Here is a 22,450-nt window from a genome sequence, read left to right on the forward strand (position 1 = left end):
TCTTTCTTCCGGAGGTGCTGAAATCCCTTGACCGGGAGTTAGTCCCAAACGTCTTGGAACTATTTTCAGCTTGCAATCCTAGCAGCGACTGCTACGTTCAATTCTCAGAACTTTGCCCCGAAAAGTGTAACTTAGAAAATATTCTGCCTTGAAATTCCTGAAGCCAGCTCCCTGCTATTTCTCCAAGAGCATCTTTTGTTCATTTCAAATTTGCTGCTGCTGTTCTGGTGCTTAGACTCTGCTCTCCGGATTGGTTATACGGATAGTTTTTCAGAGTTCATTCATGAAATACTACAGCCAATCTGACCGTGGGAAATGTCCTACCAGCTGGGCAAGTGAATCTTCTGCATCAGCCAAGGGCATGCGAAAGCACTTGGTATGCAGAAGCCACCCGCTAGTTTAGTCTCCTCACAGTGGGAAGGCAAATGGTAGTCCGGGACTTTCATTCATCCCAGGACGTGTGTGCTCAAGCTTAAACCCAAGTGCTCTTCACACCTAGTATCCTCTGGCTTTCATGTCCGATGTCTGGGTAGACACAGTGGCAACAAGCTAGTAGCCCAGCTCATTATACCATGCACAAGCATATACTGTACTGTATCTACTTTAAACACATTGTTTAATAAAACCATACATTTTATACTTTCAACAAGGCAGCGAAAGTTTGTGGAAGTTAAAAAAGGGCAAAAATCTTGCAAACAAAGCTTTAGTTACTGCGCAAATTCCATAAAAACATGTTCACAGACCCTTCTGTATACTCAATACACTCACGCACAGCTAATGTACTAGGACAGCATGGCATAACTGCAGTATTTTAGAGATGAATCTTGACGCACTGCAGCCTCTCTGGCACTGCACATTGCTGATTCCTCTGGACTGGTTAACGTTTGGTTGGTGTCACAGACTTTGTAACTTGCAATTTCGTCCCTGCAGTTTTCTTGCTGTGGTGGTGACGAGTTCACAGACTGGAGGGTGAATCAGTATCATTCCTGTAATAACACAGGTCCCCTGTCCTGTGGAGTCCCATATACATGCTGTATAACAGGAAAGGTAAGGACATGAATGATAATGTGTGTGTATATATATATATATATATATATATATATATATATATATATATGTATATATGTATATATATATATATATATATATATATATATATATATATATATATATATATATATATATATATATATATATATATATATATATATACAGTCATGTGAAAAAGAAAACACACCCTATTTGAATTCCATGGTTTTACATAAAAGGACATAATAACAATCATTTGTTCCTTAGCAGTCTTAAAATTATTCAGTTTAAAGTGAAATAATCACTGCAGCCTGTGGCCACGGAGGTGCAATAAGCTGATTGAAGCAATACAATACTGTACAGCAGATGATACTATTCAATCTTCACTGAAGATGGTATTGAAATGAGAGCAGTATATAGCCAATCTCTGTCTGAAATAGCAAACAAATGCAGGGAGTAGGAATGTAGGAACAATATCACCAATCTCGTGTTAAGGCAGACGATCCCTAAGGGTGCACACATCAACCCGTCAGCTAAGCCCCTCAGATATACAGCAAGGAGGCGAATTTGTACTGATCCGGGAGTAGCACAATGCGATCTTCCACTCCGCTTCGTTCACAACAGCACAGCCTAGTTGATAGGGCTAAAAGCCCGTGGGAATGCAGCCCAACCTGTAGGTTTCTCCTCCCGCAATAAACTCTTAATGTCGCCAACAGCCAAAGTGAAGTGGCATGCTTCTATCAATCTCCAAGTAGCTCGGGAATTCCTCTCACAGCTGATCAGCAGATACAGCCTACGCGTTTCGTCAGCTGATGCGCTTACTTCATCAGGGGTGAGTCCTATGTTGGTAGCTCTGAATATTTATAGACCCAATCTTAAGTCCTGATTAGTCAAGCCCAAATGAACTAATTATTGCACCTCCGTGGCCACAGGCTGCAGTGATTATTTCACTTTAAACTGAATATCCTCTTCATCAGCTTTTTATCGGACATTTTTTGGTATAATTATACCCTCTTTTTTTGTACTTTGTAATTTATGTCAATTGTCTGCTATACCGTATTTAATTCTATAGGGACCATGCATTTCCCTGTTTTTTAATAAACTGTCCATAGTGGTATATTTCTATAGAGGTTTGCGCTTTTTTTTCTTTTTACTATAAATTGTGGATTGGGTTTATCCTCATTTGAGCAGCATCCCTCTTTAGTTAATACATTCCCTTGATCACTACTTCTTAATTTATTGGTGTTATACTTTTTCACACATTTAGATTTTTTATATATACACTCTTAGCGCTGGTTATATTTCTTCTTTTTATTTATATATATTATATATATATATATATATATATATATATATATATACTGTATATATATATATATATATATATATATATATATTTTTTTTTTATATATATATATAATATACTGTGTATATATCAGAAAGAAATCAGCGCTAGGACTAACACAAATGAAATATTATAAGTGAGTAAATGGGTGACTAATAAATGTACTGACCCATGTGAAATGAGCTAGCAGGATGCAGCCCTAATGAGGATATGCCTATCCTGATTAAATGGAAGAAAGAAAAAAGGCGCAATCCTGTATAGCAATAAAAAACAGGAAAATTAATTAAGCAAGGAAGACTAGGTGACCGAACAGATTAAAACAAATACGATGCCAATAGACACAATAAACACAATATATGACAATAAAAAACATTATCATTATCACTGAAATGTTGCAGCATGTACCTGGATCTTGTTGGTGATAGCCCCAGATTTTTTAAGGAAAGTTTTAGAATACTCGTCGGCGTGTGTGTGTGTGTGTGTGTGTGTGTGTGTGTGTGTGTGTGTGTGTGTATATATATATATATATATATATATATATATATATATATTAGAAAAAGAAAAGAGAAAAAGCGCCCGATCCTTGTGTAAAATCAGATGAACAATTTAATAAATCATGGACAAGACAATTGCACACTTACAATTTGTCTGATTAAAACAAGCATTTTATGGGACCTGCCCATGCACCAAACGAAGACTCCACAGTCACCTCCGCTCTGCAATCTCACGATCAATTCGTAACCCAGTATTTGAGAACGCCGTTTTCTCCAGGGTGTATATAAACTAAAGGTGTCATTAGATCAAGTTGATATCTGGTGCAATGTAATTGACACCTTTAGTATTGAACACACCTGTGAGTCATATAATATCCATTGACATGAGGGACTATTTAACATCAGATAGCCCCTTTGGTGTCCATCCCCTGATGAAATCCGCAAAGGCGGAAGAAACGCGTAGGGACGGTTTGCATTGCAACTACGGTGGCTGACCTGCCTTCGGCACCAGAGAGAGACCAAGGAAACACAAGGAAAGTCCTTCCGGTATCCAGTACCACATGCGTGGGAAGAATGGCGGACGCACGCTGTTGAGAAGCTCCTGACCGATGGTTTATATACACCCTGGAGAAAACGGCGTTCTCAAATACTGGGTTACGAATTGATCGTGAGATTGCAGAGCGGAGGTGACTGTGGAGTCTTCGTTTGGTGCATGGGCAGGTCCCATAAAATGCTTGTTTTAATCAGACAAATTGTAAGTGTGCAATTGTCTTGTCCGTGATTTATTAAATTGTTCATCTGATTTTACACAAGGATCGGGCGCTTTTTCTCTTTTCTTTTTCTAATAGGTACTATGGGAACTTGGTGAGCCCAAGAAGAAGCAGCCTGGACCTTTGTTTTATTCATTCATGGACTTCATTTGGACTTAAGTATTATTTTTTATAGTTCAATTTTTGTATTTTTTGCTATTTTTTATGTTCAATAGATTATAATAATTTTTTTTTTTTTCACATTTTTGCACATTTTTACAATTACATTTCGTTTGATTTATATATATGTTTTTTCATTATATTACATTTTATCTTGTATAGGCAGGCACAAGTTGGTTCATGTAAACATCATAATTAATATTGATATTTGGTGCAACATTTTGGCACACGTCACCAGAGGGGCAGCAATTTGGGTGTGCTGAAAAGGGTGCGCTGTCTTTAAAACTGTTCATATATATATATATATATATAATGGAAATATTACTGTATGCTCATTTGCATGTCTTAGACAGGTCTGCAACCCCGCTTTTCACCATTATCACCCAGCACACAGCACTTCTACTGCAGCAAGGGATTCTGGGAAATGACATGCAAATGAGCACACAGTGCCACTTTTTGCTTCAAAACCATTTTTAACATGGTTCCCTATAGGCTTAAGCTTGCTGCATGGTCACAGCTTTGAGCACAGCCAGGTTTAAGATGCATAGCCAGTAAACCCACCCACAGACAGCCGTTTCGAACTTAATGGGTCTCATCAGTGTGGGGTTGGTATATATAATATATATATATATATATATATATATATATATATATATATATATATATATACACAGCTAAACCCCGTTATAACGCGCCTCGTTATACCGCGATTCGGTTATAACGCGGTTTTCCCGTGGCTCCCGTTTTTAAAAAAAAAAAAAAAAAACATTTGAAAAAATTTTTTTTGCACACTGCACACACTCACTGCACACACACTGCTCATTGCTCACACTGCCACACTGCACACACACTGCACACTGCACACACACTGCACACTGCACACACACTGCTCATTGCTCACACTGCACACACTGACACTGCACACACACTGCACACTGCACACACACTGCTCATTGCTCACACTGCACACACTGACACACTGCACACACACTGCACACTGCACACACACTACTCATTGCTCACACTGCACACACTGACACACTGCACACACACTGCACACTGCACACACACTGCTCATTGCTCACACTGCACACACTGACACACTGCACACACACTGCTCATTGCTCACACTGCACACACTGACACACTGCACACACACTGCACACTGCACACACACTGCTCATTGCTCACACTGAACAAAATGACACACTGCACACACACTGCACACTGCACACTGCACACACACTGCTCATTGCTCACACTGCACACACTGACACACTGCACACACACTGTATACTGCACACACACTGCTCATTGCTCACACTGCACACACTGACACACTGCACACACACTGCACACTGCACACACACTACTCATTGCTCACACTGCACACACTGACACACTGCACACACACTGCACACTGCACACACACTGCTCATTGCTCACACTGCACACACTGACACACTGCACACACTGCTCATTGCTCACACTGCACACACTGACACACTGCACACACACTGCACACTGCACACACACTGCTCATTGCTCACACTGCACACACTGACACACTGCACACACACTGTACACTGCACACACACTCCTCATTGCTCACACTGCACACACTGACACACTGCACACACACTGCACACTGCACACAATTATTATATAGAAATAAACAGACAACTGCACTTTAACAGATGTATTTTGCCTGTACAACGTCTTGTGACTTTTGTTTCACAAAGTTAAGGGGGTGGGAAGTCATTGTGCTGTGGGGGGGTGGGGGGTGGCGGGGACCTGCGCTGCGGCTAAGGCGGGCCATGTACTGCGGCGGGGGGGGATGGGGTTAGCAGTCTGTGTGTGTGAGTGCGAGTGCCTGTCTGTGTGTGTGTGTGAGTGCGTGAGTGCCTGCATGTGTGTGCGCGCGTGTGTGTGTATGAGTGCGTGAGTGCCTGTGTGTGTGTGTGTGTATGTGTGTATGTATGAGTGCTCCAGCCCGAGTCCGTGGAGGGGGGTGGGGGAGAGTAGCGGGTCCCTCCTGCAGCCAGTGGAGGGAGTGGGGGGAGAGTAGCAGCTCCCTCCTGCAGTCCGGGGAGGGGGGGAGAGTAGCGGGTCCCTCCTGCAGCCCGTGGAGGGAGGGGGGGGGGAGAGTAGCAGCTCCCTTCTGCAGTCCGTGGAGGGAGGGGGGGAGAGTAGCGGGTCAGTCCTGCAGCCAGTGGAGGGAGAGTAGCAGCTCCCTCCTGCAGTCCGGGGAGGGGGGTGAGATTAGCGGGTCCCTCCTGCAGCCCGTAGAGGGAGGGGGGGGGAGAGTAGCAGCTCCCTCCTGCAGTCCGTGGAGGGAGGGGGGGGAGAGTAGCGGGTCCCTCCGCTCAAGCCACGCCCCCCCTCCCTGTCAAACCTCCCACCTCCCGCTCACCTCCCGCTCCGGCTCTTACACTTACTTACTCACACACTCAGACACTTACACACACTCACAGACACTCACGCACACTCACACCCACCCACACACACTAACGCACACTTACGCACACTCACACACACTTACAGACACTCACACACACTCACACACACTCACACACACTCACACACACTCACACACACTTACGCACACTCACGCACACTCACACACACACACTCACACACACTTACACACACTTAGACACACTTAGACACTCACACACACTTACACACACTTACACACACTTACACACACTTACACACACCCATATACACACACACACTTTCTCTCCCATATATACATACACACACACACTCTCTCACTCTACACAGACGGGGGGTGGGGTCGGAGCAGAGGAAAGGCCGCGACCAGCACCACCACCCGCTCCCCCCCCTCCTCCCGCGCAGGCAGCGGGAGCACCGGGGACAGCGGTGGGGAGAAGAAACCCCCCGCTACCACCTCCATGCAGGCAGCGGGAGCACCGGGCACGTGGAGGGATCTGAGGTAAGCGGCGACCTGAGGGACATCCCCGCTCCCATCTCCTGCCCCGCGGCCTGTCCCGCGGGGACAGGAGGGACATCCCCGCTCCCATCTCCTGCCCCGCGGCCTGTCCCGCGGTGACAGGGGGAAGCGGGGACAGGAGGGACATCCCCGCTCCCATCTCCTGCCCCGCGGCCTGTCCCGCGGTGACAGGGGGAAGCGGGGACAGGAGGGACATCCCCGCTCCCATCTCCTGCCCCGCGGCCTGTCCCGCGGTGACAGGGGGAAGCGGGGAGCGGAGGGACATGCCCGCTCCCATCTCCTGTCCCGCGGGATGAATATGCGCTAAAGCGCGGCGGCCATTTTTTTTTCCGCGACCCCGTTAGTAACGCGGTGGTCTCGGGGTGGACCCCGAGACCCGCGTTATAACGGGGTTTAGCTGTATATATATACATATATATATATATATATACAGTATATATATACACACACACACAGTGGTTGACAAATCACCAAAAAATCTACTCGCCACACAAAAAAATCTACTCGCCACCTAGTACCAAACGTGTGCTGCTTGGGCCAATATTTACTCGCCCGGGGGTTAAATCCACTCGCCCGGGGCGAGCAAATGTATAGGTTTGTTGAACACTGAATATATATATAGATATATATATATATATATATATATATATATATATTTACATAGATATTATGAGTATATATAGTGTGTGTATATGTATGTATGTATATATATATATATATGACACACACACACTGTTTTTGTCTGGAAAGGAAGGAATGCAAGAACTCTAAGAGAAGAAATGACAATTTAAATTGAAAATACAATAAATAATTCAGCATTAAATAAACAAATGTGGTACTGTAGAAAAATCATGTGTCCCTCTCTCCCAGATATTATTCCAGCAACATACTTTGTAGTCACTATATGGAGTTTCTGGTGGAATATATATATATATATATATATAACAAAAAAACAATATGAAGTAGCGCCGCTAAATAACCAGTTAATTATAAATATTAATTATAAATTATTAGTGGGAGAGACAATAGCTAATTGGATAGGCTTGAAGGGGCAGCTAGATAGGGCTAGTACACTATTTAATGACAACAAAATTGGCAAAATCTGTAAAGATCCACCGTTGTTCTGCTACAAGCGAGGACGCAACTTAGGAGATATGTTGACGCAAGCGGACCCAGTGGACAAATATGGACACCCTAAAACCTGGCTCGAAAGAAAACCAGGCTCATATAAGTGCCATGGCTGCACTAATTGCAGTTTCATGCAAACGGGTGCAAGTTATACTCACCCACACAGTGGGGCTCCGATCAAGATCAAGAATTTCCTAAACTGTGAGTCTCGTTTTGTCGTGTACATGATCACGTGCCCGTGCGGGCTACGGTACGTGGGTATAACAACACGCATGCTCAAGGAGAGAATAGCTATCCATCGATCCACGATCAGGAAAGCATTGAACAGCACAGACGAGCAGAGTGAGCTCAAATACCTGCCGGTTGCCAGACATTTCAAAGAACTGCGGCACTCATTGGCCACAATGCGGTGTATGCCCATATTACAGGTGCAACCACCACCTAGAGGGGGAGATAGAAACGAGCTGCTTCTGCAACAAGAGGCAAGACTAATATATGAACTTAAGACCATCTGCCCTCATGGACTAAATGAGGATCTGAAGTTAGGCTGTTTTCTGTAAGGTTTTTTGTACAGTGATTATTCATTTGTTTCCCTGTTACACTATCTTAATGTGTTTCTGTATCCTCTACGCAATACCGATTTCCTCCATCCCCCCCCCTTTCCCTGTATGTTTCGTTCACTTTATTCACTTTTGGGTGTGCTGCTACACTCGGTGTCTTATGTTTTAGAACAACTCACAATTAACAGCCGGTTGTATGTGGATAGACCACCACTGTAACCAATAATATATGTGGATGGACTTTTGGTACTACAGGCACTGATACGCCACTTTCTAGTATGCATGTAGGACATTTGCACACTACGTATTTTGTTAGCCTATTATATAGATCATGGTCACTGCACCAACATTCTACCTGGTAGGGCTTCATGTATGCTGGAAATATGCAGGTTCCATCTAGATTACAGTCTTCAATATACAGGCATTAGTCTCTTGATTTTAAATGTTTGATTTTATCATAGGCTTGCTCTCAGGTTCATCCTTGTACTTTATGTATCTAATCTTTGGTCACTGGGTGTATTGCATTGCTATTATCTGTGCTCATGGTGCTACTGTCATTTCTATTATGTCCATGTCTTCTTTAGATCTGGCTAAGACGCTGTCAGATTGCCAGGGCACACGCTCCAGACTTATGCTCCATTGCATTCATTATTTGGATTTCACTGCTTGCGCTACCAGCGCAGCGTTGCGCATGCGCATTAGCACAGATACACGCGCACCCTCCCTTACAGCAGTCAGGGACGCAATCGGGTTGTCAGGGACACACTGCGCATGCGCGGATGAACATTACGGAACGCATTGCGTGAGTATTACCCTCCCTCCCTTCACAACAGGTCAGGCAAGAGATTAGTTCAATCGAACGCGCTGCCATCATGTTATATATCGCTAACTGCCCGTTCCACCTTGATTGTTGTTCTCCAGACAGGGTGCACGTTCCCTAGGACCATCTATACAAAGGTATGCTTCTATGGGAAATCATAGCAGTATTCATAGCATGCATCTATAGTATTGAGGGTGAGCAGCTGCATAGGGCATCACTTTATATGTATTTTAACTATTCATGTGCATTTAAATGTAATGGTATGCTTCATGTAGTCATGGTTACTTAGACAGGATGTACTGTGACGTCACTATGTTGATAGCATGGATCTATCATGTGACCAATTATATATGTGTTTAGATCAGGCTGTTTCATTGGTGCTAACCAGTGTCAGTGTGTTGGATTGGCTGTTAAGCAATGTGGGTTGTATCTGGGATTGCAATTTGGATTTTCATGATTGTTTTCAGGTGGTTTTTAGTATGTGTTAAGGGGTATATATGGGTGCTTGTGTCAGTCTGAGGTGCACTGCCCTGAGGAAGGTCCCGTTGGGAGGACCGAAACGTTGGCGGCCCTGTGTCACGTAATACACTTTTTTTGATACCAACTCTGCAGTGTGCTGTCTTCTTTTGGTTATCAGGATCCCCTGGTCACCATATGTATATATATATATATATATATATATATATATATATATATATATATATGTGTGTGTGTATATATATATATACACACACACACAGGTGTGAAAAAGAAAGTACGCCCTCTTTGAATTCTATTGTTTTACATATCAGGACATAATAACAATTATCTGTTCCTTAGCAGGTCTTAAAATTGGGTAAATATAACCTCAGATGAACAACAACACATGACATATTACACCGTGTCAGGATTTATTTAACAAAAATAAAGCCAAAATGGAGAAGCCATGTGTGAAAAACTAAGTATACATTATGATTCAATAGCGTGTAGAACCACCTTTAGCAGCAATAACTTGAAGTAACCGTTTTCTGTATGACTTTATCAGTCTCTCACATCATTGTGGAGGAATTTTGACCCACTCTTTTTTACAACGTTGCTTCAGTTCATTGAGGTTTGTGGGCATTTGTTTATGCATAGCTCTCTTTAGGTTCTGCCACAGCATTTCAATCGGGTTGAGGTCTGGACTTTGACTGAGCCATTGCAACACCTTGATTATTTTCTTTTTTAGCCATTCTGTTGTAGATTTGCTGGTGTGCTTGGGATCATTGTCCTGTTGCATGACCCAATTTCGGCCAAGCTTTAGCTGTCGGACAGATAGCCTCACATTTGACTCTAGAATACTTTGCTATACAGAGGCGTTCATGGTCGACTCAATGACTGCAAGGTTCCCAGGTCCTGTGGCTGCAAAACAAGCCCAAATCATCACCCCTCCCACCGTGCTTGACAGTTGGTATAAGCTGTTTATGCTGATATGCTCTGTTTGGTTTTCGCCAAACGTGGCGCTGTGCATTATGGCCAAACATCTCCACTTTTGGTCTCGTCTGTCCAAAGGACATTGTTCCAGAAGTCTTGTGGTTTGTTCAGATGCAACTTTGCAAACCTAAGCCGTGCTGCCATGTTCTTTTTAGAGAGAAGAGGCTTTCTCCTGGCAACCCTTCCAAACAAACCATACTTGTTCAGTCTTTTTCTAATTGTACTGTCATGAACTTTAACATTTAACATGCTAACTGAGGCCTGTAGAGCCTGAGATGTAACTCTTGTTTTTTTTCCAATTTCTCTGAGCATTGCATGGTCTGACCTTGGGGTGAATTTGCTGGGGCGTCCACTCCTGGGAAGATTGGCAACTGTCTTGAATGTTTTCCACTTTTGAAAAATCTTTCTCACTGTAGAATGATGGACTTTAACTTGTTTGGAAATGGCCTTATAACCCTTCCCAGATTGATGCGCAGCAACAATTGCTTCTCTAAGATCATTGCTGATGTCTTTCCTCCTTGGCATTGTGTTAACACACCTGCTCCAGTCCAGCAAACTGCTAAAACTTTGGCTTTTATAGAGATGGTCACACTTGCTGATGATCAATTAATCAAGGGCATTTGATTAGCACCTGTCTGCTACTTAGCATCTTAATTCCTATGGAAGCAGTAAGGGTGTACTTAGTTTTTCACACATAGCTTCTCCATTTTGGCTTTATTTTTGTTAAGTAAATCCTGACACGGTGTAATATGTCATGTGTTGTTGTTCATCTGAGGTTGTATTTACCTAATTTTAAGACCTGCTAAGGAACAGATAATTGTTATGTCCTGATATGTAAAACAATAGAATTCAAAGAGGGTGTACTTTCTTTTTCACACCACTGTATATCTATTATTAGGACTTAGATAAAGATCTCATAACATTTTAAGTTTGCAATATGTGAAAATCCTCATGAGTTCACAAACGTTTTCTTGCCACTGTGTATATAGCAATACATTATCAGCCCATTTAGCAGCAAAATAAATTTGTCAAATATGGGGAAAATTAAATTCAGTTGTTAAGCACTAATTCACCCTGCAAAAATGGTGATCTGGATAGTAAGGGGTTAAGTGCTGTGGGGCTGTGGATTTGTTTTCAGAATGCATGAGGCATTTGTTCCCTAAGCTTTGCATTAATGTTTTAATAAGCAGTAACTACATTATTAAATTATGAAAATAGCAACTAAAATGTAAAAAAAATCGGGACTCCATAGAAAGGTTTTAATATAGATTCATGTTTGAAGAAACTCAAACGGCAACCAGACTCATTTCAATAATCACTGAAGTGTGACCGGAACAGAATTTGCTCCTCTTCATAGAACTAATACAACTCTTCCATTTGCTTCCCCGCATTTCATAAATTTGTGTGCTCAAGGAAACACGTCAAGTAGAAAACGCCAAAAAGATATTGTTATGGTATACTTTTTTTTACTTGATCTTGAAATAACAGCATCCTTGGAATTAACGACTTCACTTTTTTTTATTTATGTGTCTGCAAACAGTCATCAATTATCCTCTGCTAAATCTATGCAGTATAAATCTATCATAGTGTTTAATGATTAAGGACGGAAACACTATAAAGTGACTTGGAACAACATTCTTTTTTTAATATGCAATGTGTTGTTAGCCCTGGTCTAACGAGGGGATGGTAAGGAATTCATATTATTCTGCAATAAAAGCTTTTCAAAATTGAATTCAAAAGGCCAATAACATTTTTTTAAGAAAGCATAATCCAACAAATATGTTGCTGAATATTATACCTAAGGGACTATGTAGTAAGTTCATATTTGAATTTTTCTGGGTGTCAAAATTATGGTGCTGAAAAGTAGTAACAAATCTTCATAAAATTTGTGTTGTATGTATTTTAAATATGACCAGAACACAAAGAACACTGTATGACGTAAAGACGCTGTGCATACAGATAAGGCACTTAGGGCCTCATGCAGAGAGCATCGAATTTTCAAATTGGCGAATTTCATAAAAAGTAGCTTTTTTGGAGAGTTTTATTCTCTATATGCAGAAAAGTTCGAATTCTGCTATGTTTAACATGGATGCGTGTGGCGAGTTTAAATGGGAAAGATGCGCGCTTCAGAAATGTGTAAAGAAAAAATCGCGCATTTTTTGTCCCCTTTGCTATAGGCGGCGAGCGCCATCTTATTGCCAACTTTTCCTGGCGCGGCAAAAATGAGAAAATCGCGCCATTTTCCTGGCGCGAACAGCCGCTACATACCGTTCGTACCTCTCTGCATTCGGAGAGTTTTAAAAATGGCGAGATGGAGGTTCTCGCCAGCCGCGAGGCGAGTTTTAGAAATAGAAAAAAAAAATTGGCGCGTTTTTCGTAACTCGCCATTTTCTGCAGTTTTCTGCGCGAAATTGTACAAAAAATGGCGAATTTTGAAATAACGATGCTCTCTGCATGAGGCCCTAAGGATGCACTCAAAATCTGAAGAGGGAGAACACCCTAATCAATAAGCAACACAGAAGAAGAAAAAATCTGGACCAAACCTGAGAATAATATGTAAATATGCTTTATTGATAGTAATTAAAATAATTGGTACCAGAAAATATGGTGAATAAGGTGTTAGAAATACATTTTTAGCTCAGCAGTATTGTTTATTTTTTATTTATTTATACCTAGTATTAGTAAATATAATAATATAGACACATAAATCCAAAGGGGGGGGGGTTTAAAGCCCCCAGTGGAGCAAGAAACCCAGGGCTGCACTCACGAGAAAAAGTGGGAGGGACCAATAGCCCTGTATTACGCAACGCAAAACAAAAAAGGTTTATTTAAATATATATATACAAGGAAAGGTACATCAGGGGGTGTGGGGTAAACGGGGAAAGAGAAGTGTGTTAACCTTTCCTTGTTGGTCCCTCTCACTTTTTCTCGTGAGTGCAGCCCTGGGTTTCTTGCTCCACTGGGGGCTTTAAACCCCCCCCCTTTGGATTTATGTGTCTATATCAGTTTTTTACCCTATGCACCATGAATGAAAATAGACTTTATATTGAATAGTTGGAGAGCGATAAGCATTTGTGTGTTTTTTAAATATAATAATAACAAAATAATAATTTATAATTGTGAAAATAAAGGTTACATTTTGTTAACTGAAAATGTTTTAATATGTGCTGTGTCAAATACATTTGTGGTTACACAGTTACATAGTAGATGAAGTTGAAAAGACATATACGTCCATCAAGTTCAACCTATGCTACATTTAGATAACAGATACTTTATCCTATATTTGTACTTGCAGTATATTGATCCATAGGAAGGCAAACAAAAAACCACAGTGACATATCATCTAATGATATCTCATACGGGGAAAAACTACATTTGTTCCTGACTCCAAATAAGGGCTATCAGATTACTCCCTGGATCAACATCCTTCCCATGTTTACTTATTTGGTATATATACATGAATACCTTTCCTTTCTAAAAAGATGTCCAAACTTTTTTTTGAACATATCTATTGTATCTGCCATCACAGTCTCCATGGGTAATGAATTCCACGTTGTAACTGTTCTTGCTGTAAAGAACCATTTGCCTTGTTGCTGGTTGATAAGTAGCAACTTTTTTAGGGTATATGCCAGATAGTACAAAGGCAAATGCGAGCGCAATTTAGAATGAGATTTCCATGCACCATTTTTGCATTAAAAAATCCATTAGTGACACTTGGTACTGTACTGTACTTGCCCTATTCTGTTTTGAGAGGAAATTCAACTTAAATAATGTACAGATGCTGCAATGATTCCAATGTTGCTGTAATTTGGTCCCAGTGCATTCTTTCAATGTTCTTCATATTTAAAATTATTTAGTGTCAGTTTTCCTGTAGGGTTGTAAACTACAGTAAAGTAGGAGAATGAAAATGAGCTTAATCTCTTCAGTGCCCTATTGACGTACAGAGTACGTCATAAAAAGTGCCACCCAAGAGGCCCTTATGAACTACTGGGGCTTTTTACTAATTTTCTAGGGACTACATTGCTTTTCCCCATCACTTCCGGTCCAGCCCCAAAATCCAGAAGGATCCTGTGATCGCTCAGAAGCGTGGTCACGTGAGCTGTCAGTGCCAGCGGATTTGTGGCCACGTAAAGGCAGGACCCTCTGGTACTGAAGGGGTTAAGGCAATTACTAAGGGAAGCATTTATTTAATTATTTTTACACATAAACGTGAATTGGTCTTCTAAGACAAAAGGTGTTGCTTAGAATTAACTAGGGCTGGAAATTAGAAGTGCAAATTTAATAAAACATTAGCACTGTATACCACTCCTCTAAAACAAATTGTTCCATATAACTGTTCCCTGTAGTCCTTCCCTTACTTCTCCTAGTACTCCAAAAAGCTCCAATAACTCCTCAGTAACTTTTACTATAGCTTCATATAATCCCTCACTACTTCTCCCTAATTCCTACTATTACTCCATATAACTGCTCCCTAGAACATCTCCCATTGCTCCATATAATCGATCCCTGTAACTCCTCCTATTGCTCCCTATAACCAGTGGTCAAAGTAGATTTTTATTCTTACAGATACTCGCCCAGGTGTTTAAGACATCGGAGGTGGGGACTGGGGTGCCTCAGGGTACTCTCTCAGGAAGAGGCTAAACATATATAATTCATAAACAGTTCCACAGTTCTTCATAGCAGGTGTGATATTGTTTCTGTTCCCTTCGAGCCATGCCCTCATTTGAATGTAGGTTGGTAAGGGAATTAACCCTTATTTGGGTGCTTCAAACTGGTGTCGGTGAAGACTTAAATGATACTTTCAGAGTCTTCATGGAATCCAGGGTTAAATGCTTCACGAGCAGTGTGATAGCTTCCCCAAATCTTCAACTGTAACAGCCCATAAAGACAGCTATAGATAGTACCCAGACACTGTTTAGGATTGAACCGCTTGTGGGGAAAGAAAACCTCTAACCTGACCGGAATGCATGTCCCATCCGGTGGTTCCTTCTCTGGCGGGTCACGTGTTCCCAGCGGGTCCTCGGGCAGGTTGTGCAGAGACTCACAGAGCTGCCTCAGTAGTGCCGGTAGGCTGTCGGTCCGGGGGAAAGAAACTTCACCACTGCTCTGCTCGTGGCATGCATCCGTCCCAGCAGTAGATAGCAAGGTGAGTGAAAAGGACTTGGAGCACTGCAGAAAAAAGTATCAGGCTGGCTTCAATTTCTTGTTCTGTCTGTCATTTTAATCAGGGCTTATATGCCACATTAAAGTTTTTTTGTTGCACGCTGCCGCCAGCCTGATACTTTTTTCTGCAGTGCTCCAAGTCCTTTTCACTCACCTCATTTGAATGTGCCAACCGACATTCTTTACCTAGCCATTATTGCACTTAGTGTGTAGGATTTCATTTGGTGTACGGAGGTCCAATACTTGGTTTGTTTGAACGTTAAAAAGAAATTCTAATTTATACCAACAATACCAGACAAATAGATAGATCCATACTACTGAACAACTAACTGACCACAGAATATACGGCTGGCAGTAGTCTGCTAAAGACGGTGAGACGGTGTTATGGTGACCTGTATGGTTATGCCCACTGCACAAACAAACCAAAGCATAAAGAAAGAGACCCCCTCAGTCGGTAGAGAGAGACTCCGTGGCGCCACTGGGGTGCATTTAAATCATAAATCATCTGGAGTATACAGCTAGAGTATGTAGCCTGATTTACAGTAAGGATTAATGCTGCGGGGGTCCCTGCTTCTTAGTGGAACCCTGTGACAGGGTAAATAAAAGCCACCAGCTATATGCTTGGCAGACATATGTTTAAAAACACACATACATGCTGAAGTCAAGCTATTTTTCTTTTGTTTGCTGATGAGAAGCTATTTGTTTTTGGTGTGCTGTATGTTTTAAGGCTAAAATAAAAAGCCTTATCCAAAGAACCCGCGTGTGTAGTTGCATGTACGCTGCAACATATGGTGTCAGAAGTGGAATTTTCAAAAGGCCCCTGCAGTTAAAGGGCCACACACACACAAGAATGAAAAAAAATGGAACAATTTTTTTAAGAGTTTCTGTGCGAGCAGACCAGACAGCAGGGACAGTTAATACAGGAGCAGGCCCGGCTACAAGCAGAGAGAGATGAAAGACTATTGCAGCAGCAAACCCAGCTCCTAACCCAGCAGCAGGCAGCACAGGAGGAGCGGATGGCCAAGTTGCTGACCCAATTCCAGGGGTCTGCCAGTCCAGAACTTGCAAGCAAACCCCCGATACTCCTGAGGAAAATGGCTCCGAACGAGGATCCAGAGGCTTTTTTACTAACATTTGAAAGAGTTGCCGAAGCTCAGGGCTGGGCTACAGATCGCTGGGCAATTGCTTTGGCCCCGCTCCTCATTGGAGAAGCCGTGGCCTCATATCAGGACCTCCCAGCAGATCAGGCAATGGACTACCGACAAGTAAAAGCCGCCATACTGGATCGCTTAGGTCTGACCCCAGAGACCTACCGGCAGCAGTTCCGGAACATGAAGTACACCGCTAAGATGAGACCCCGGGTCCTCGCTCAGCGGTTATTGGACTTGTGTACGCGTTGGATACAACCCGAGGACTGCACTAAGGAGGCAATTCTTGAGCAGGTGGTTTTGGAACAATTTCTACACATAATACCCCCTTCCACACGCTCGTGGATAAAACGCCACGCTGCTGAAACCCTAGCTTTGGCGGTCCGACTCGTGGAGAACTTCCTTGGGGCTGAGCAGCAGGCGAGTGTCCTGGACCCGACTCCACCGGCACTTGCGGACGCCCAAAGAGGGAGGTCGGATCAACGGGGAACCTACGGCCCGTCACTACGCAACCACCAAGTCCAACGGAAGGAGCAGTCGTTCCAGCATGGACGGAGTCCAAATGCTGGTCCGCGCCGAGACCCTCATTTCCTTCCTGATGTCGGCTCGTCGCAAAATGAGAGGAACTTCCAAGGACGTCGCCCATAGGACCCCCCAGATGCCTGTTCTCCAGTATCTGGTCCAGCGGAGCGCTATCCACAGCTCCCTCCTGCGAGGGAACCCTCTCTATGTTCCGCCTGCAGAAAACAAGGCCATCGGCATGTGGACTGTCCACAGATGGATTGTTCCTTCAGCAGGACCGTCGCCTCGGCCTTCACTGGAGAAAAATACAAGCCCTGGCTACTTCCAACCCTGATTGGGGGAAAAAACGTCCAGGCCCTTGTAGATTCGGGCTCTGGGAAAACTCTGGTCCTCCAGGAACTGTTACCGCCTAACGTGTGTTCTTTTGACTCCCCATGGAGTATAGAATGTATACACGGCGATGCAAAGCGGTATCCGACGGCCAAAATCCGGCTACAGGTAAAAGGCCAGGAGGCCTACCTCGAAGTAGGAGTCGCTCCTTGGCTCCCTTCCCCGTTGTGCTCGGCTGGGACTGGCCTTTCTTTTCAGACCTAATGGCTCCAGTCTCTCACGAGGAGCCTTATTCTATGGCTCAGGAGAACCCTGGCAAACTGTTCCCCTTCTCGGCAGACCTTTTCCCCAGTAGACACCGGGTTCAAAAGACTTGGAAGCAAAGACGTTCTGACAAACAGGACTGGTTGCAGAAATCTGGGTCTCAAGGTGACCATTCTAATAGCCAGAAGGCACAAGTGATGACTGGGGATGGCCAGAGGGAGGGGGATATGAGCCCTGGAGACTTACCAGACCTATACCTCCCTGATTTTCGCCAGAGGCAAAGGGAAGACCCAGTCCTTGCTAGACAGTATGACAAGGTGGTAAAAATTGATGAGCAAATTTTGAATGTACAGGGGGTGATAGTATTCCCCCATTTTGAGTTATCAAATGATATCCTGTATAGGGTGAATAGGCAGACACAAACAGGGGAGGTCACCAGACAGATATTGGTTCCCAAGGCGTTTGTTAAATCTGTGTTCACTCTAGCCCATACTGTCCCTTGGGGTGGTCACCTGGGCAGGGATAAAACATTGGACAGTATTTCGTTCCGATTCTATTGGCCAGGGATGCATAGTGATATTGCTAAGTTATGTGCGGCATGTCCGGAGTGCCAGCTAACTAGTCCAAAGGGACAAAAACCAGCCCCTTTGGTTCCTCTACTCTTGGTGTCAGTTCCCTTTGAGAGGATTGGGGTAGACTTGGTAGGACCTCAAGAACCTTCTTCGAAAGGGCACAGGTTTATTCTTGTAATTGTTGATTATGCAACAAGATATCCTGAGACGTTCCCCCTGAGAACAGCAACGGCGAAGCAAGTAGCCAACAAGTTGTTGGAGCTGTTCTCATGGGTTGGACTTCCCCAGGTTCTGTTGACAGACCAAGGTACAAATTTTATGGCTAAGTTGATGCAGGATGTCTTAAAATTACTAGAGGTCAAGTCTATTCGGACGTCGGTCTACCATCCACAGACTGACGGATTGGTGGAAAGATTTAACTGAACTCTAAAAGGGATGCTGAGGAAATTTTTGGATTCAGAGAAGAGAGCCTGGGATGAACTTCTCCCTTTTCTGCTGTTTGCAGTGTGGGAAGTTCCCCAGGCCTCCATGAGATTCTCTCCATTTGAACTGCTATATGCCCGCCAACCCCGGGGTATCCTAGACCTCCTAAAGGAGTCCTGGGAGGAACAGCGGTCCCCTTCTAAGAATACCCTGCAATATGTACTAGACCTTAGGAAGCGCCTAGATGTGGTCGGCCATTTTGCTAGGAAGAATCTTAGATCAGCCCAGGACAGTCAGGAGAGACATTACAATCAGAATGCTCGCACGAGAGTGTTTCACCCAGGAGACCAGGTGATATTATTATTACCCAGTTGCGAGAGTAAACTCCTGGCTAAATGGCAGGGCCCATTCGAAGTACTCCGCCGCACGGGTGATGTGAATTACGAGATCGCTCAACCAGGGTCCAGGAAGGGTAAACAAATTTACCATGTGAACTTGCTGAAACCCTGGAAGATGCAGCAGGCTCTATTCATCCACCCGGTGGAGGAGGAAACGGACTTGGGTCCTCAGCCCCCACGGAGAACATCGTGGGTGACGATAAAGTCCCAATGGGTAAACAGTTGTCCTCTGAACAAAAAGGGGACTTGTTAGCAATAATTACACAATTCCATGATGTTTTTTCTGATTTACCAGGACAAACTAACCTAATTTCACATGCGATCGAGACAGTACCTGGGGTAAAAGTACGTTCCCGTCCTTATAGGTTGCCTGAAAGTCGTAGGGCCCTGGTAGAGAAGGAGGTACAAGAAATGTTACACTTTAGGAGTGATTGAGGAATCATACAGTGAGTGGTGTAGTCCACTAGTTATGGTCCCTAAACCCGATTGGAAGGTAAGATTTTCTGTGGACCTCCGAAAGGTCAATGCGGTATCCAAGTTTGACGCATATCCGATGCCAAGGGTGGACGAATTAATTGACGCCCTTGGTAAAGCGGAATATATATCCACGTTGGACTTAACAAAAGGATACTGGCAAATACCCTTAGAGGAAAAGTCCAAGTGCAAAACAGCCTTTGCCACTCCCATGGGTTTATACCAGTGTGTGACAATGCCATTTGGACTGCATGGAGCCCCAGCCACATTTCAGAGACTCATGGATAAGGTGCTGAGACCCCATAGGACTTATGCCGCAGCCTACCTAGATGACATTGTCATTTATAGTAAACACTGGCGGGCCCATCTAAATAGGCTGAAAGCGGTCCTCAAATCTCTAAGAGAGGCAGGGCTCACAGCCAACCCTAAGAAATGTGCCTTGGGTAAGGCAGAAACCAAATATTTAGGGTATGCAGTGAGAGGTGGAAAAGTAAGGCCACTAGCCGACAAGGTAGTTGCCCTGAAAGAAGTTCCGACCCCCCAAACAAAAACACCCTATCCTTTTCCTGAGTAGGAAATTGTTCCCGAGGGAAATAAATTACTCAGTGATTGAGAAGGAGTGCCTCGCAGTAAAGTGGGCAATCGAGGCTTTAAGGCATTACCTGGCAGGAGTCCATTTTACTCTGGTGACAGACCATGCTCCACTGAAGTGGTTAAATAGCATGAAAGATTCCAATGCTAGGTTAACTAGGTGGTATATGGCCCTCCAACCCTTTTCATTTGAGATTTAGCACAGGCCGGGAAAAGAGAACGCAAATGCGGATTTCTTTTCTAGAGAAGGGGTGGATGGTCGGGCTTCAGCCGTACGTAGCCCCAGCCACACACTAACAGGGGAGGAATGTGACAGGGTAAATAAAAGCCACCAGCTATATGCCTGGCAGACATATGTTTAGTCTGCAGTGCAGCAGTGATGAGGTTAACTTCAGCTGGGAAGCTCATGGAAATTAGTTGAATCCCAGCTGCCTAATCAAGGTGTGTTAAAAACCCCAGGATGTGCACACATGCCTGGCTGGTCAGCAGACAGAAATTAGTTACTGAAGAGATTACTGAAACTAGGTCTGTCTTCTTGTATGCTGTCTGAAACAGGGAAATACCCTGAAAACTCTGGAGAGAGAACAGCTTGAGTTAAGGTCTGTTTGCAAAGTACATTTTGATGAACTGTTGTGTCCTGCACACCTGTTTTGTTTACATGCTGAAGATAAGCTATTTTTCTTTTGTTTGCTGATGAGAAGCTATTTGTTTTTGGTGTGCTGTATGTTTTAAGGCTAAAATAAAAAGCCTTATCCAAAGAACCCGCGTGTGTAGTTGCATGTACGCTGCAACAAACCTCATTAATCTTCTAACCGAAATGACAGAAAACTAACCTGCCTCTGTCTCCGTCTCGTCTCCCTGCCTCTCTACATCTCTCCGTGTCGCCCCAGCAGAAGCCGGCTCCGGTCAGTGACGTGGATGCCCTAATTTTGATATGCCCATATTATGGCATTCTCCCATCACTGACCAGAGTCGGCTTCTGCTGGGGGGACGCAGAGAGGCAGGGAGAGTGAGGCAGGATACTCTTGTTACGTTTCTGACTGTTGTGTTGCAGTGGAAGAAATGGTAAAAATGGTAAAATCCCAAATAATTAATATCGCTGCGCTGTACCGGCACTTATGATTTTACTGGAGTTTTACCGGTACTGCGTACCGGACCAGCCTACTTTAACCACTGCCTACAACACTCCCTATAACTCCCTTTAACGCCATATAAAAACTCCCGTATCCTTAGCTGTTGCAAGTGTGTCAAAGTGGGAGCAAAGTAGCATTATAAAATGAAACTGAGAAACTCTTTTACTACAAAAAGACTATGGAACCTTTGCGCTAAGTGTCACAAGCCACTTGAACAAGGAGCCTGTGAGGAAGCACTCCTCCTCCCCATGTGTATTGTACATCCCCATAATAATACATAAACACACAACTAAGGTCTGGAGGTACAAAGGCAGTGGCTTTTATTAAAATAGATAACGTAAATTTAAGTAAAAAAAAAAAATAGATAACGTAACCCGATAAGTGCCAACCCTGCCAAAGAGCTCAACCACTGGGTAAAGTCCAATGGTATTCAGACCATGGCCCACAAAATTCACCAAGCCGGACATCGCACCGGATCAGCCGTTTAGAAAGAATGGGCACAAGAAAGTCACGTACAAATTAGACCTGGCCACTCGTCACCCCTAGCCTCCAAAGGGCTTTTCTGCACCATAGAGCCACATCTGACCAGGTTAAAGCGCACTTACCCCCCAACAGACGCGCAACAGAGGCTATTTAACCACATTAAACTAACCTCATACCACCAGGCCCATAAGGACCCTTTCTAACCCCTCCCGAAT

The 22,450-nt window shown here is 43.6% G+C and overlaps 1 protein-coding gene across 2 annotated transcripts in view; it reads left to right on the top strand.

The window, feature by feature from the left end:
• The window catches only part of LOC142495635 (tetraspanin-15-like), a 126,566-nt gene that overhangs the window by 83,651 nt on the left and 20,465 nt on the right, over positions 1-22,450 (top strand). The window contains exon 5 of one of the 2 annotated variants that reach the window (XM_075601359.1): positions 931-1,047. The exons of the other annotated variant lie outside the window; for it this stretch is intronic. Within the exon in view, the coding sequence (XP_075457474.1) occupies positions 931-1,047 (117 nt within the window). The remainder of the gene's footprint in view (positions 1-930; positions 1,048-22,450) is intronic. 2 annotated transcript variants of the gene reach the window in all.

The sequence above is a fragment of the Ascaphus truei genome, chromosome 5, assembly GCF_040206685.1.
Source record: "Ascaphus truei isolate aAscTru1 chromosome 5, aAscTru1.hap1, whole genome shotgun sequence".
Classification (NCBI taxonomy): domain Eukaryota; kingdom Metazoa; phylum Chordata; class Amphibia; order Anura; family Ascaphidae; genus Ascaphus; species Ascaphus truei.